Genomic DNA, 14872 nt, shown 5'->3' on the forward strand with positions numbered 1-14872 from the left:
AGTCAAGCCTTGGACAGTGGCAAGATGAACTGAATGACAATGAAACTTAAAGACAGAGAACAATCTGAATATCATAATGTTTGGATGAAGTTTTATAATTGGATAGAAAATGAATATAGCTAGAAATTGAAGTAAAGTGAGCACAAAATTAAAAGTCTAGGAGTGATGAAGAAATGACTTAACCCAGATGACAAAACTAGAATGTAAGGAAATGGTAGTATTAGTTTTAAAGTGTATACCAACAATTAAAGGATAATGGTTATAAATATTATAAAAATATTATAAAAGTGAAGAGACACCAAAAGAATATAATTATTTGGTAATATATTATCAGTCTATTTAATGTAAAACATATTAATGCTTAAATCACTCAAGGGAAGGTTTAGAGGGAGAGAGAGGAGGTAATTGAAGAAAGGTAGAGAAAGGGTGGAGAGAGAAAGGAGAGAAGGGAAGGAAGGTAGTAGGGAGAGATGGAGAGAGTGGTTGGGGAGTGAGAAAGGGGAACATGAACAGAGGCTGATAACCTATTAATATGATAGAGGTGCTGATACGAAAATAAAAGAGATCAGCTAGAATCACATAACTATATGTGCTATGGATATGTTTTCAAGGTACATGCATTGATATAAGTATGGATATGGAGTTTAAAAATAAAAAAATATCATTCGCAAAAGAAAAAAATGGCGACATCTGGGTGGGTGGGCGAAGCATCACGCTGCCACCATTACCGGTTCTCCAAACCACCAGCAGCCACCACTATCAGTACGCCCAAACTGGGCCAAACCAGGCCACCCATTTCACTCCTGACATTTATATCCTAAGATAGTAACCTGAATTTTTGCACTTGCAAGTATCTGCCTATTGTGCTCACAGTGAGTGGGGAAGAGAAAGGAAGGCCTTTAATACCGCAACCGCAATATATGTTACAACGCCTTATTAATGGAATATGAGATAATTTGTTCATTGTTATAGAACTCTTTTTTCTTAATTTTGAAATTGTTGTTTTGTTGTTGTTTTTTCTTCTTGCATTCAGAGTATTCGCTAAGTAGTGCAGATTTGTCATCATTGTCTGGCTTTAACACAGCCAGTGCTCTCCACTTGGGTTCAGTAACTGGCTGGCAGCAGCAACATCTACACAACATGGCACCATCTGCCCTCAGTCAATTGGGGTAAGTCAGAAATCAAAGCATCATATTATTTTTAAAAGACCCATGATATCTCTTTCCTTTCCCCTCTTTCCTCCACCCAAAAATAACCCTGGTTTTGGTTATACAAGTGTTTGGAGAAGAAAACTCAGAGTTACTAGAAACTAGAGTTACTAGAAACTAGTTACTAGAAACTACTCACCCTGGAGATGAGGAACTTTGAAAGGGACCAAAGCTATAGTCTTGGCAGACTGACTGAATTCTTTTTGTCTTACAAGAAACCCAAGACAGTGGCCTACATCTAGTTCTGTCCCTTTTTCTTGTAGATAACATTCTGCTGGTTGTCAAAGAAAGTGATATGAGAGGCAGGTGTAACACATAATAAATGGCAGGCCTGCGGTGTCTCAGTGATAGATGCATCATGCATATGGATAGATTGCAGTGCAGCATTTTTTGTCATTAGCTAACATAGGGGAGGAGAACAGTTTAGTGAAATCAGGCAACAGGTGGTCTATGGGATTAAATTGTCTTGGTAGTAGAGTTTCAACATTAGCTGTACTTGGCCGTGTTTATTTTAGTTGTTTGTATCCTACCTTTATTATTTTTACAAATAAGTCAAAGTGGCGAACACATCCACCTCCCTCCCTATTTTGTCCCACGACCTGAAAGAAAATGACTGGCCCAGTGTCACCCAGCTGGCTTTCATGTTACCAGTAGAAGTTAACATATGAAGCTCAGGTGGAAATGTGAAGTCCTTGGCTGGTGTTTGGCCGTTACGGGCAGGTGCAATTCTAAAAATTAGAATATTGTGCAAACTTAATATATGAGAGATACTCATAACATGCAAGGCAAGATAGTTCAAGTCATGATTTGTCATAATTGTGATGATTATGGGATACAATGCATGAAAACCCCAAATCCCCCATCTCAGAAAATTAGAATATTACATGCGATCAATTAAAAAAAGAATTGTATATAGAACAGTATTGGACCTCTGAAAAGTATAAGCATGCATATGTACTCAGTACTTCGTTTGGACCCCTTTTGTAGCAATTACTGCCTCAATAATAACAAGTAATCTTCACATAACCACCATTCCTTTAACAACTGATGTTACAACACTACTGAAAAAAGGTGACTTATAACCCGTCCTCGCTCTTACAATTGTACCAGTATTGTCATAGTCACATGGTCACTATTCAAGTGCTTGGCAACAATTGTGCATTTAGGACTGTTGTATCATCCTGTGGCCACATAGTTGCCATTTGCAACCTTCCCAGTCAGTTTCTAATAAACAAAGTCAATAGAGGTCATGTGATATCTCAATAACCATAGGGATTCACTAAATGGCAGCGGGGGGAAATGTCATAAAATTGGATGCAGTCACGTGACCACTGATTAACAACAAATTTTAGAGCCCTGTTGTGGTCATAAATTGAGGACTATCTGTACTTTACATGTGGATATTTTAATATTTAGCATCCCTAGTGATATCATATGACTGGGCCAGTGGTGGGTTTAAAAAACTTTTTACTGCCAGTTTTGTTGGGTGTGGTTCAGTGGCATGTCGTGGCTTGGTGGGCATAGCAGGGGAAGGAGACTGTAAAATCTCCCTTCCCACCCCACTCCAGGGGAAAGATACTGCAAAATCCCAATTTTTTCTTGATCAGCTGTGACTTGGGAGGCAGAATAGATGGAGGCAGGACCATCAGAGGCGGTATTTACCGGTTCTCCAAATTACTCAAAATTTCCACTACCTATTCTCCAGAACTGATCAGAACCTGCTGAAACCCACCTCTGGACTGGGATATATAAAATCCGGTAGATTATTTGACAGAGGCATACTTCCATCGTTTCCGAGAAAACGCTCACATAAATGCTAATCTACCGTTTATTTGAGCTGAGTCTAGAAATTACATGCCAAAAATTCAGATCTTGAAAGCAGATAAGCAATTCATTTAGAACTCATCTGTTTTCCCCAAACTATTAACATAAATTTTCCCAAATCTTCGCTAATTGCATCATAAACTAGTAGGCACAGTGATATTAGAATTCAAGGGTTCTTAATTTTTTTTCTTCTCTGCTTTTAACTAGTCTTAAACCATTCAGACTTTAAGACCTTACTGCACTTTGCAATACCTGTCTGCTTAGTATTACCAACTGACCTGCCAACCTGACCCACATATAATCCGCAGTTGCTTGAGCATCATGCATTTTAGAAGAGGCAGAGATATTGCACTTTTCCTCTCTACTGTGATAAATTACACCTCAAAAGGTTGCCAGAAAGCAAATCCAGTGTTCATTTCCCCAGTGAAAGGGTATGCATTCGTGCCCTCTAGTGGCAAATTCAGGAGGGAAAAGCCTAAACTAATATATACTGTGGTATTGTAAAATCCAGAAACTCTTTATAAAATATTAAATATAAACAAATCCAGCGGAACAGGGAAATTAGCAAACCATGATGCTCATTTTTCCTATGATCTGAATTGCACATAGTCAAGGCTGGATATCTTTTCAGTGATTGGAGACATAAGTGCACTACAGATATTCCTCAATTTATGTCCAGGATTGGGATTTCTACCATACATTAATATAATTGCAAGTAGAATTGGACCTGATTTTAGAACATTTTTACATCAACCATTAGGTCAAAATGGGTGAACAGTGCAGTCAGGCGGTAGGGAAAGCAAGTAGGATGCTTGGCTGCATAGCTAGAGGTATAACAAGCAGGAAGAGGGAGATTGTGATCCCGCTGTATAGAGAGCTGGTGAGACCACATTTGGAATACTGTGTTCAGTTCTGGAGACCTCACCTACAAAAAGATATTGACAAAATTGAACGGGTCCAAAGACGGGCTACAAGAATGTTGGAAAGTCTTAAGCATAAAACGTATCAGGAAAGACTTAATGAACTCAACCTGTATAGTCTGGAAGACAGAAGGAAAAGGGGGGACATGATCGAAACATTTAAATATGTCAAAGGGTTAAATAAGGTTCAGAAGGGAAGTGTTTTTAATAGGAAAGTGAACACAAGAACAAGGGGACACAATCTGAAGTTAGTTGGGGGAAAGATCAAAAGCAACATGAGAAAATATTATTTTACTGAAAGAGTAGTAGATCCTTGGAACAAACTTCCAGCAGACGTGGTAGATAAATCCACAGTAATTGAATTTAAACATGCTTGGGATAAACATATATCCATCCTAAGATAAAATACAGAAAATAGTATAAGGGCAGACGAGATGGACCATGAGGTCTTTTTCTGCCGTCAGACTTCTATGTTTCTATGTTTCTTCTCCAATAGACATTTTCTGCCAGAAAAAAAGGGAAAAAGTTGCAAATTTCGATCACGTGACTGCAGGACATTTCAATTGGTACAGTAATAATTGTGGGTGGGATACCAAGCCCCCCAGTTGTGATCACATGACCAAGAAGTTGTGTGAGTCATGCGTGTACATAGAGCAGTGTTTCCCAACCTTGGCCACTTGAATTTATTTGGACTTCAACTCCCAGAATTTCCCAGCCAGCACATGCTGGCTGGGGAATTCTGGGAGTTGAAGTCCAGATACCTTCAAGTGGCCAAGGTTGGGAAACACTGACATAGAGATTGTAACTCACTTTTTTTTTCTCAAGGCCATCATAACTTTGAATATATTATTAAATGAACAATATAAGTCAAGAACTATTTGTAATAAAAGGCCATTGTGTACCTACAATATTTAGTGAGATGCCCTTCTTTAGGATGCTTTGAAAGCAGTAGCTCAGCCCTATTTAAATTAAACATGGTGTCATTCACTTCAGTGAAAAGTGGATTATGCCAATTATTTTGCATGTAAAAAGTGAAAATTGTATTACCATGAAAGGTCTATTAAATATTTCCTATAATCTTCATAATAATAATCTTTGTGCATTAATCTTAGTGTTTAAAAAATACATTACAAAATAGAAAATGTTTCACCTAAGCATTTAAAGTGAACAATTGTTTTTTGCAATTGAACAGCATAACATAAACAGACTGTTTCACAAAGCAAACAAGGTTCATAATTAAATGCTAAACAATAGCAAACCTTCACAGATTTAACACATACTTTCATCTATTCTAGTGCAGTTATTAAATATCTGCACTAATTTTACCTGTACATTATTCTATGAATATTTATTTTATATTTGTCAAAAATTGAAACTCTAACTGAAAACAGTAAGAAAATTTCACTGGGCAATTCCTTCTGTAAATCTTGTAAAATCAGATTTAATTTGAAATTAAATAGAAGTTTGTTAGGCCACAAGAAAAGAGACTTTTCAGAATATAAAATATACCAGAGTTTAAGATGCACCTTAATTTGGGGGAAGGAAAATAGAGTGGGGGGGAGATCTATCTACCAGGTATTCATCTGGCTAGCATCCTTAGTCTGGTCAGCTTCAGCACATTATTTTATCCCCTGGTTAGGGGTGAAAAAGCCTTTTTCAGAGGGAGTAGGGGTGATTCCTGCAAAGCCTGCAAAGTTTTAGGGCTGGAAAATACCTTCTTTGGAGGGAGTAGGAAGCCAGGAAGATTGTTAGCACCTAGTTAGGGCTGGGGTGAAAAGCTTTAAATAAGCTACATTCAAAGTATAAGACACACCCAAATTTACAGCCTCTTTTAGGGAGAAAAAAGGTGGGTCTTATACTCTGAAAAATATGGTACTTCTTTTAGTTTTGCTTTGTCCAAATTAGTATGTAAGCTGTATCTTAGGAGTGTACATTTTTAGTTTTTTAGAACTCAAGAAAACTCTGTATGTGAACTTAACATTTATAGTTAGTGCCTTTAGTTTCCATAGCAAATAAAGATATTCGTTACAATGGCAAATTGAACTAATTTCCAATAATTAACAGATCCCAACAATAGACAGTGTGTTAACTTCAGGTATTGCCAAGAATGTAAAATCAAGACAATTTTACCCTTTGGCTTGCTTTTCACACAACTGCAACTGTAGGGACAACATGCTTGCCCATTAAACAACTGCACCAATTTTGACAAAATCAGCTGAATGCAGGGCAGATGAAAGCAATTACGGATTGCAGCATTTCCCTTCCTCTTTGTTGACTAACAATAGCCATTCATTATTAAACATTGTGACAATTAATGATAAAAGCGTTGCCACATCATTCCAAGGATAGATATCTAGCATTGTTTCGCATTTCTGCAGAGTTTAGAGAACAGTTGGCTGCAGTCCTTCACTTTGTGTTCAGCCACAAAGATTTTAGAGGGTTGGGACTAAGCCTGTGGGTTTTCCAGTCTTTCAAAACATGCTGCTCCAGTGCTCAAGTGACATATCTCCTTTATGCCATAGCCTTTCATCCGTTAGCGCAGTGGTTCTCAACCTGAGGTTCGGGACCTCTTCAGGGGTCGAATGACCATTTCACAGGGGTTGCCTAAGACCATGGGAAAAGATAAATTTCCCATGGTGTTAATAATAATAATAATAATAATAATAATAATAATAATAATAATAATAATAATAATTTATTAGATTTGTATGCCGCCCCTTTCTGAAGACTCGGGGTGGCTCACAACAACGATAAAAACAGTATTATACTGGCATAAATCTAATATTTAAAAAAACCTAAAAACCCTATCATAATTAAAAACCAAACAGCACATACATACCAAACATAAATTATAATAAGCCTGGGGGAAAGGTGTCTCAAATCCCCCATGCCTGGCGGTATAGGTGGGTCTTAAGTAGTTTACGGAAGATAAGGAGGGTGGGAGCAGTTCTAATCTCCAGGGGGGAGTTGATTCCAGAGGGCCAGGGCCGCCACAGAGAAGGCTCTTCCCCTGGGGCCCGCCAGACGACATTGTTTAGTCGACGGGACCCGGAGAAGGCCAACTCTGTGGGACCTTATCGGCCGCTGGGATTCGTGCGGTAGCAGGCGGTTCCGGAGGTACTCTGGTCCAATGCCATGTAGGGCTTTAAAGGTCATGACCAACACTTTGAATTGTGACCGGAAACTGATCAGCAGCCAATGCAGGCCACGGAGTGTTGTAGATACGTGGGCGAATCTGGGAAGCCCCACGATGGCTCTCGCGGTGGCGTTCTGCACAATCTGGAGTTTCTGAACACTTTTCAAAGGTAGCCCCATGTAGAGAGCGTTGCAGTAATCGAACCTCGAGGTGATAAGGGCATGAGTGACTGTGAGCAATGACTCCCTGTCCAAATAGGGCCACAACTGGTGCACCAGGCGAACCTGGGCAAACGCCCTCCTCGCCACAGCCGAAAGATGATGTTCCATTGTCAGCTGTGGATCGAGGAGGACGCCCAAGTTGCGCACCCTCTCTGAGGGGGTCAATAGTTTCCCCCCCCCAGGGTAATGGACGGACAGATGGAATTGTCCTTGGAAGGCAACACCCACAGCCACTCCGTCTTGTCTGGGTTGAGTTTGAGTTTGTTGACACCCATCCAGTCCCCAACAGCCTCCAGGCACCAGCATATCACTTCCACTGCTTCGTTGACTGGACATGGGGTGGAGATGTACAACTGGGTATCATCCGCATATTGATGATACCTCACCCCATGCCCATGTTAGGGATTAAACCTTCTATTCTGGCACTTTGGAACATATTTTTACAATCTGACCAATCAGGCATTTTCAGTGGGGTTGTTCCTTTGACCTTACTGCCAATCAGCTTAAAGCTCTGTTGGGAGAATTGGCGCTAGATGTATGGTTGGGGGGGATCACCACAACATGAGGAACTGTATTAAGAGGTCGCAGCATTAGAAAGGTTGAGAGATACTGTGTTAGCAGAACATTCCATCTGCCCTGTCAGCTCTGAGTGATATTCAACTTCCATGCACAATCGACAAATATTCACAAAATTTGGAAATTATGTACATGACATTTTCCTTTCATGTCACCATTCTTCTGGGTCTAGAAAACAAGTCTATTTTAGACAGCTTAGTAGTTTATGATAGAAATTTCAAACATTGTCATAAATTTGTAAGATGTTTATGTTTGATTGTAATGAAGTTGAAATGTCATGCTGAGGATATTCCATGTCATTGCCATTAATATAGATATTAGCACATTTTGAACATTATTGGCTCAGGATATACCCACATGATGGCCAGAGAATTTTGGGAGATGAAATCTCTGCATCTTAATATTGTTGAGATTGAAAAACACTGATTTAAATAATTATATTGAAAATAAACATGAAAATTAAAAAAAAATGATTTCTTCATTGTCAAAAGAAGAGAGAAGAGGCAGTAAGCAAACCACCAAAAACTTGGTGGTTTTTAACTGAAAATCATAGTTTTCTTTGGTGACTTTTTCCTAATGTAACAAGGCTTTAAAATAAACCAGAATTTTCTGCATCCAATCTTGCATCAACATTTTGCTTATATCAAAAATGAATATTAGTTTCTATGTACCTTTCGGGTGATACAGACTTTGATAGGGAATGTCCTGAAACTTTGTTCAAATCTCTTCCCAATATGAGTTACCATATACGTGTACCAAGTACACTCACCAGATTCCAGAAAAATGAATCCATGATAATAATAATAATAATAATAATTTATTAGATTTGTATGCCGCCCCTCTCCGAAGACTCGGGGCGGCTCACAACAAGCGATAAAACAATATTGTACAGGCACAAATCTAATATTAAGAAAAAACTAAAAACCCTATCAATTTAAAAAACCAAACAACACATACATACCAAACATAAATTATAATAAGCCTGGGGGAAAGGTGTCTCAAATCCCCCATGCCTGGCGGTATAGATGGGTCTTAAGTAGTTTACGGAAGACAAGGAGGGTGGGAGCAGTTCTAATCTCCGGGGGGAGTTGATTCCAGAGGGCTGGGGCCGCCACAGAGAAGGCTCTTCCCCTGGGGCCCGCCAGACGACATTGTTATGATGTTATGAAAGCCATATGAAAAACCAGAAGATGCTGACTAGAACAACCCCAATTGTTCTTATAGTTGAGTTATAAGCAATCTACTCTAGTCTGCCATACAGCCTACCATCTTTTTAAATGACTTTTCTGTATATGCACACATACAGTCATACCTTAAATAAATCAGTCATGGCTTCAAAGACAGCAAAGTGTGTCTGACACTATTTACATTTGAGATAAATTCACCCTAGTTGCAGTTCTGGGCAATCCGTAGAACACAATGCAAGCACCATTTAAGGAGAGTCATCCTTTCAGAAGTGTGCCACAGCTGCAGAGACAATCCTTCACAAACAATCCTTAGCTTTGTGCAGGGATGGGTTTTTCCCTTTCTCTTAGCTGATATTTTGTATAAGTGTGCATTTCAGGGGGCTGTGCCGCCTCCGTCTGTAACTGGGTTTCCTTTCCTCCTACAGAGCTTGCACTAGCACTCATTTATCTCAGAATACAAATCTCTCCCTGCCTTCTACTCAAAGCCTCAACATCAAGTCCGAACCTGTTTCTCCTCCTAGAGACCGTACCACCACGCCGTCGAGATATCCACAGCACACGCGCCACGAGGCGGGAAGATCTCCTGTCGACAGCTTGAGCAGCTGTAGTAGCTCCTACGACGGAAGCGACAGGGAAGATCACCGAAATGAATTCCACTCTCCCATTGGACTCACCAGACCTTCGCCGGACGAAAGGGAAAGTCCCTCCGTGAAGCGCATGCGGCTCTCTGAAGGATGGGCAACATGATAACTTTACTAGCTATTAGAGGTTTTTTTTTTCCTTGCAGTGCGTGTGTGTGCTATACCTTAAGGGGAAAGAGGGAGGGGGGTCAATATGCATTATATGTGCTGTGTGTGGGGAGGGGGGGAGGGGAAAGTCAGGTACTCTGTTTTGTAAAAGTACTTTTAAATTGCCTCAGTGATACCATATTAAAAGATAAACAGCAATGCTGAAGAGATGCTTCGCACTTGAGTTGTACAACAGATCACTTGTACAAAATAGGTTTTAAGGTTAACTTCTTTTTACTGTTGTGCTCCCTTGCAAAATGTATGTTACAATAGATAGTGTCATGTTGCAGGTTCAACGTTATTTACATGTAAATAGCCAAAAACGGGGGGGGGGGAGAGGAGGCGTTTGCCCAATCCTGGGTAAATATTTACTGAGAGAGAAAGTGGCTGTTATGCAACAAATAGAAATTGTACAGATGTTTTGGGAGACCCAGAAATCGGGTGATTAAGGAGAAAAGAAAAGAAAAGAAAAGAAGGAAAATTTTAGCTCACTTAGTGTAGGGTTCTCCAAACTTAGCAACTTTAAGACTTGTGGGCTTTGCTTCGCTGGCTGAGGAACTCTGGGAGTTGAAATCCACACGTATTAAAGTTGCCAAGGTTGGAGACTCCTGACTTAGTGTATCTGAAGATGCTCACAAATGTGTTAGCATATTGTATAGGTATGGCACTCAGTTAAACGGATCAAAATCATTTAAAAGAGGACCATACTTGTGGGGAAAAAATGTTTTGGGGTTCTTTTTTCTTTTTTTTTAGTGTGAGGGCTAACCTATTTAATTTTTTTTAAAAAATTCTGGGTCTGGATCACTTATTAAATAAAAATATTAAAAAGTATGTAAATTACATTTTCCTTATTTTCATATTAAAAAGTAAGACAGAGTTTGCAAAGCATTGTGGCTTTTTGTAGTTTACATAAGCCAAAATGTGTTCTCCCCCTTCATAGCTTTGCCAATATTTTAAACAGCCCTGAAGGAAACAAGGGGGATTTTTTTGTATAGAAAGCACTACCCTAAGCCATGAAGAACTCCATGCTTTGCTAACGAAGGTAATTGTTTTCTCTTTGCAGAAATTTTGTTTTTGAAATGTGTATTTCTAATTATATAAAATATTAAGAATCTTTTAAAAATCTGTGAAATTAACATGCTTGTGTATAGCTTTCTAATATATATAATAATTATGGTAATAGCAGAAGTTTTTGTTATCTTAATAGTGGGGGAATTATATTTGTGCAGTTGCACATTTAAGTAACTATTTTTTTTTCTTTTAGTTTTTCTTCTAATCAGAATACATTTTACAGAATCAGTCAGCTGTTGGAGGCTAATCTCAAAGGATTAGGATTTTCCCTTCCTAAAGCAGCCCATATCATTCTAATATATCTGCAGTCAATTTTGCATCTTGGGTAGTTTCATCATATATTTGAAATGTTCTTTTTACCTTATTTATGTTTTACGTATCTTGAGGCTTTCTGCCCCTTAGATCACAATGTGGCTCAACTTTGTCTTGTTTCTTATACATTTGATAAAACTAGCAATTGTTTGGCTGTAAGAGGTAACTGAGAAAGCTTGCACAATCCCAAACAAAATGAAAATCTTGGGTTGCATTAAAATAAATATAATTTAAAAACCCATAACAATTGCCCCAAATTTGGTACTCTGACTGCATATATGATGCCCCAATATTCAGTACGTTATCTCAGAACTACAGGCAGATTCAGGTTCAAATATGATCAAGGAAAAGTGGCCTATATAGCCCCCGGTGGACTAGATAGCCCTTTCAACACTCTAATTTTTACTTTTTTGTACTCTTTCATACAGAGTAATTGAGGACAGGAATATCAGCAAAAGGCCACCATTCTAACTTCATATGGCTATGCATGTTGAGTTGCTTATGTCCAATAATGAATTTATACATGCATTACATTACTTATAATACCGTCATGTACAGGTATACTGCAAAATAAATCCAATAAGGTCAAAGGGATTTGTTTCCAGATGACTGAATATTGGTTTACTCAGTAAATTTTCTATGCAACACTTGGTGACTTATGGCTGAATGTATAGATCACTGAAAAGTATTGGGCTTATTTTTACATCTGTATTTAGTTGGTATGATGGTTAAAATGTGAAGCATGTGCATCATGTTGAGTAACTAGAGCTGAATTCCACAGTTCCATTCAAATGTAGTGGCTGTTGTATTTTCTTTGAGCATTCAGCCTGCTATAAACATTGACTATTATAATTTTCTAAATTAAATGGTTTGGTCACCGGATAACAACATCCATTCTGTTCTACTTTCCTGTTATTGGGGAAAGCGAACATTACCCATAATTCCTACCCATACTTTTAATTAAGAATAATACCAGAATAAAATTATGTCTGAACAGGGTATCTAATTTATCTTTGACATTAGCTCATTTTATTTATAATTTAGCAGGCATAAAAATGCATGAAAGCTATGTCATTTGCTTTAAATACTTCCTTCCTTCACACATACTGGGATTGATTCTTGAAAGGAACGATTATCTTCCCCATACTAAATAATGTGTGAAAGTTATATCTGGATTCCTAGTGCTGTAGGAATGTATATGGCTCAGTTAATTTTATTCCTTATAATTATTTTATATTTCTTGGAGCTTTAAGATCTGTCATGCAGATCAGGTTTTGGTGGGCCACCCTGCTAAACTGAGCAAGTAACTGAGTAAACACTACAAGTGATGTAGGTTATTTTCCTCTTAGGACAGGCGGGCAAGGTAGAAATGTAGGATGGAAGAAATATGAGTGATTTCTAGCATGTTAGAGTCAAAGCGGTTGACTTTAACATGCTAGAAATGATGCAATTCTTTGAACTTATGATGCAGTTCTTTGAACTGCTCATTTTGATTCAGTATTAATATAAAGCAGGGTGAAAAGTCTCAAGAGCTATTCACTTTTTATCACTTAATTCCAGTTGCTGATTAATAACTTTCCAAAGTCATGAACAAGCATAGGCAAATCAATTGACTTTGGCAAATGTTAATGAAGACATAGATGTCTACACAAGAATACAAGTTATGAAAACTCTGTTTGATTAAGGATACCAACCAAATAGAGATGTAAGGCTTTGTTCATTCTTACAAAATCAATAATAATGATACCACATTATCTATATCACAGCTGTAATGTCATAGTTTATTATTCCATGCTGGCTCAGCAGTTGCTTTTTTTTAATCCTAAGCATTTCTTCACTAGTTCAGAAAGTCTTGGGAGTATGCTAAGGCCATATCATTTGTATGCATGTTCTAGATAACAGAAAAACTGCTTTGATAATGCATTGATTCCACCAATGACTTTAAACAGATACGCATGCATTAAAGGAAGTGAGAATGTGGCCAATGTTTGGTTTTCCTAACTTCAATCAGGGTTCCAAATTATTTTCTTCATTTTAACATTTACCACCACTTGAGGACATTCATCTTCAACAGGAATTAAATATGCAATATGTATGTGGCCATTTTTTTTAAAAAGGAAAAAGAAAGAAATAATATTTGTCTTACCAGTTTGGTTTTAAATCATTTGTTAATGTGGGTGAGTGAGAGTGACAGCCATGCGCATGTTCACATAAAATTACTCTTGAGCCTAGAGAATTGAGGAGTTCTGTGCATATGAACCAATGGAAACAAGCTCCTCAGCCAGGCAATTGAATTGAATTTTGCAAGAATGGATATTAGTATTTCTTCCTTTTTCCACTATATAACTAAAATATAAAGGCACAAATGCTAGGGTTAACTCAACATTGTAAATGGATTTAATTAATAAAGAAGCACAATGTTTAATGGTGATGTTACTTTCTAAAAGCTTTAGCAGTCAATCCTTAACTGTTCTTTTTATCTATACCTTAACAATTTTTGGTAAAACTACAATGGAGGGACTTATGGTGTGATTCTTTTGTATTTAAGCAGTTTTTGGGGCAGTGCCTCATAAAAGGACTAAGACTTTCTTCAACCTGGGCAGAAACAAAATTAAAGGCAACATGCACTAGCCAAGAGGATGTCTTCTCCCTTTAAGCTGATCTTTATTTTGAAAATAGTTTATTAATGAAGGGATAAAGCCTGTTTTCTGATGACAGTACATGATATACACCATCCTTTCCAAATCTAGTGCCTTTTTAATATAGTGTCACAATAAAATTCCTACCCCAAAAGGAAAGAGGCATTGGCCATATCTTTGCTTGTTAATCCATATACGAAGAACACAAGTTTGGGGAAAGCTAATAGAGCACACATTTATATATTGTATGCATTGATGCCTTTCTCAGAAAAGGAGATTTTAAAAATCATTTTAATACTTTATCAATGGGTGTTATTTTTCTTCTTCTTCTTCTTTGGTAACCAAATGATTTCTATTCTTCCCAGGAGTGGAATTTAACATTTTTAATAATATAGTGATATCTGCTGTTTCTCAGAGGGTTTTTTCCCCCCAAAGAAAGCTAAAATGCAAGAATAAAACAACTGCAATGCTGTTTTCAAGAATGTCAAGAACCCCTTTTTGTATTGTTTGACTTTGTCTTAGCTTTTACCCATCTTCCTCATAGATGCAACAGTGTGGTGTGGTTTGGTTTGGTTTGGTTTGGTTTTCTTTCTTTCCTGCTGCCTCTAGAAGGCAAATATTTTGCCTTTATGTCCCAAAAAGCCACTTGAAACCTCAATAAATGCTATTGCCTAAACCCAGCACATTCCTCTTCTCCCATTTTATGCCATCTGCATTTACATCTTAATGTCTGTGGCCTCCATTTCTTGATACCGTGAGTCCCTCAAACGGTTGGTGGAACATTGGTGTCAGTTGAGAAGACCTCATTCCCAAACTAGTAACAGGCTTTTGTGAACAAATTCTAACCAAAGATGCGGCATAGTCCAAGTGTAGAATTGCACCCTTTGTATCTCTACATTCTCTACATTACAATGGGCATAATCATATTGTTTAGTTTTGCTGCCTTTGCTTGTACCTTAAACTGGTCCATACTTCAATTTCATTCAAAGA

At 37.9% G+C, this 14872-nt stretch overlaps 1 protein-coding gene across 8 annotated transcripts in view; it reads left to right on the forward strand.

Moving 5' to 3' along the window:
- Positions 1–14562, forward strand: part of MEF2C (myocyte enhancer factor 2C) — a 204019-nt gene extending 189457 nt beyond the window's left edge. For 6 of the 8 annotated variants that reach the window (XM_070743055.1, XM_070743056.1, XM_070743052.1 and 3 more), the window contains 2 exons: positions 1034–1169; positions 9498–14562. In XM_070743055.1, coding sequence (XP_070599156.1) covers positions 1034–1169; positions 9498–9819 — 458 coding nt within the window. In that variant the 3' untranslated portion in view covers positions 9820–14562. The remainder of the gene's footprint in view (positions 1–1033; positions 1170–9497) is intronic. The other 2 variants (XM_070743058.1, XM_070743059.1) reach the window with 1 other exon arrangement.
- The last annotated feature ends 310 nt before the right edge of the window (positions 14563–14872 follow it).

The sequence above is a fragment of the Erythrolamprus reginae genome, chromosome 2, assembly GCF_031021105.1.
Source record: "Erythrolamprus reginae isolate rEryReg1 chromosome 2, rEryReg1.hap1, whole genome shotgun sequence".
NCBI classification, from domain to species: Eukaryota; Metazoa; Chordata; class Lepidosauria; order Squamata; family Dipsadidae; genus Erythrolamprus; species Erythrolamprus reginae.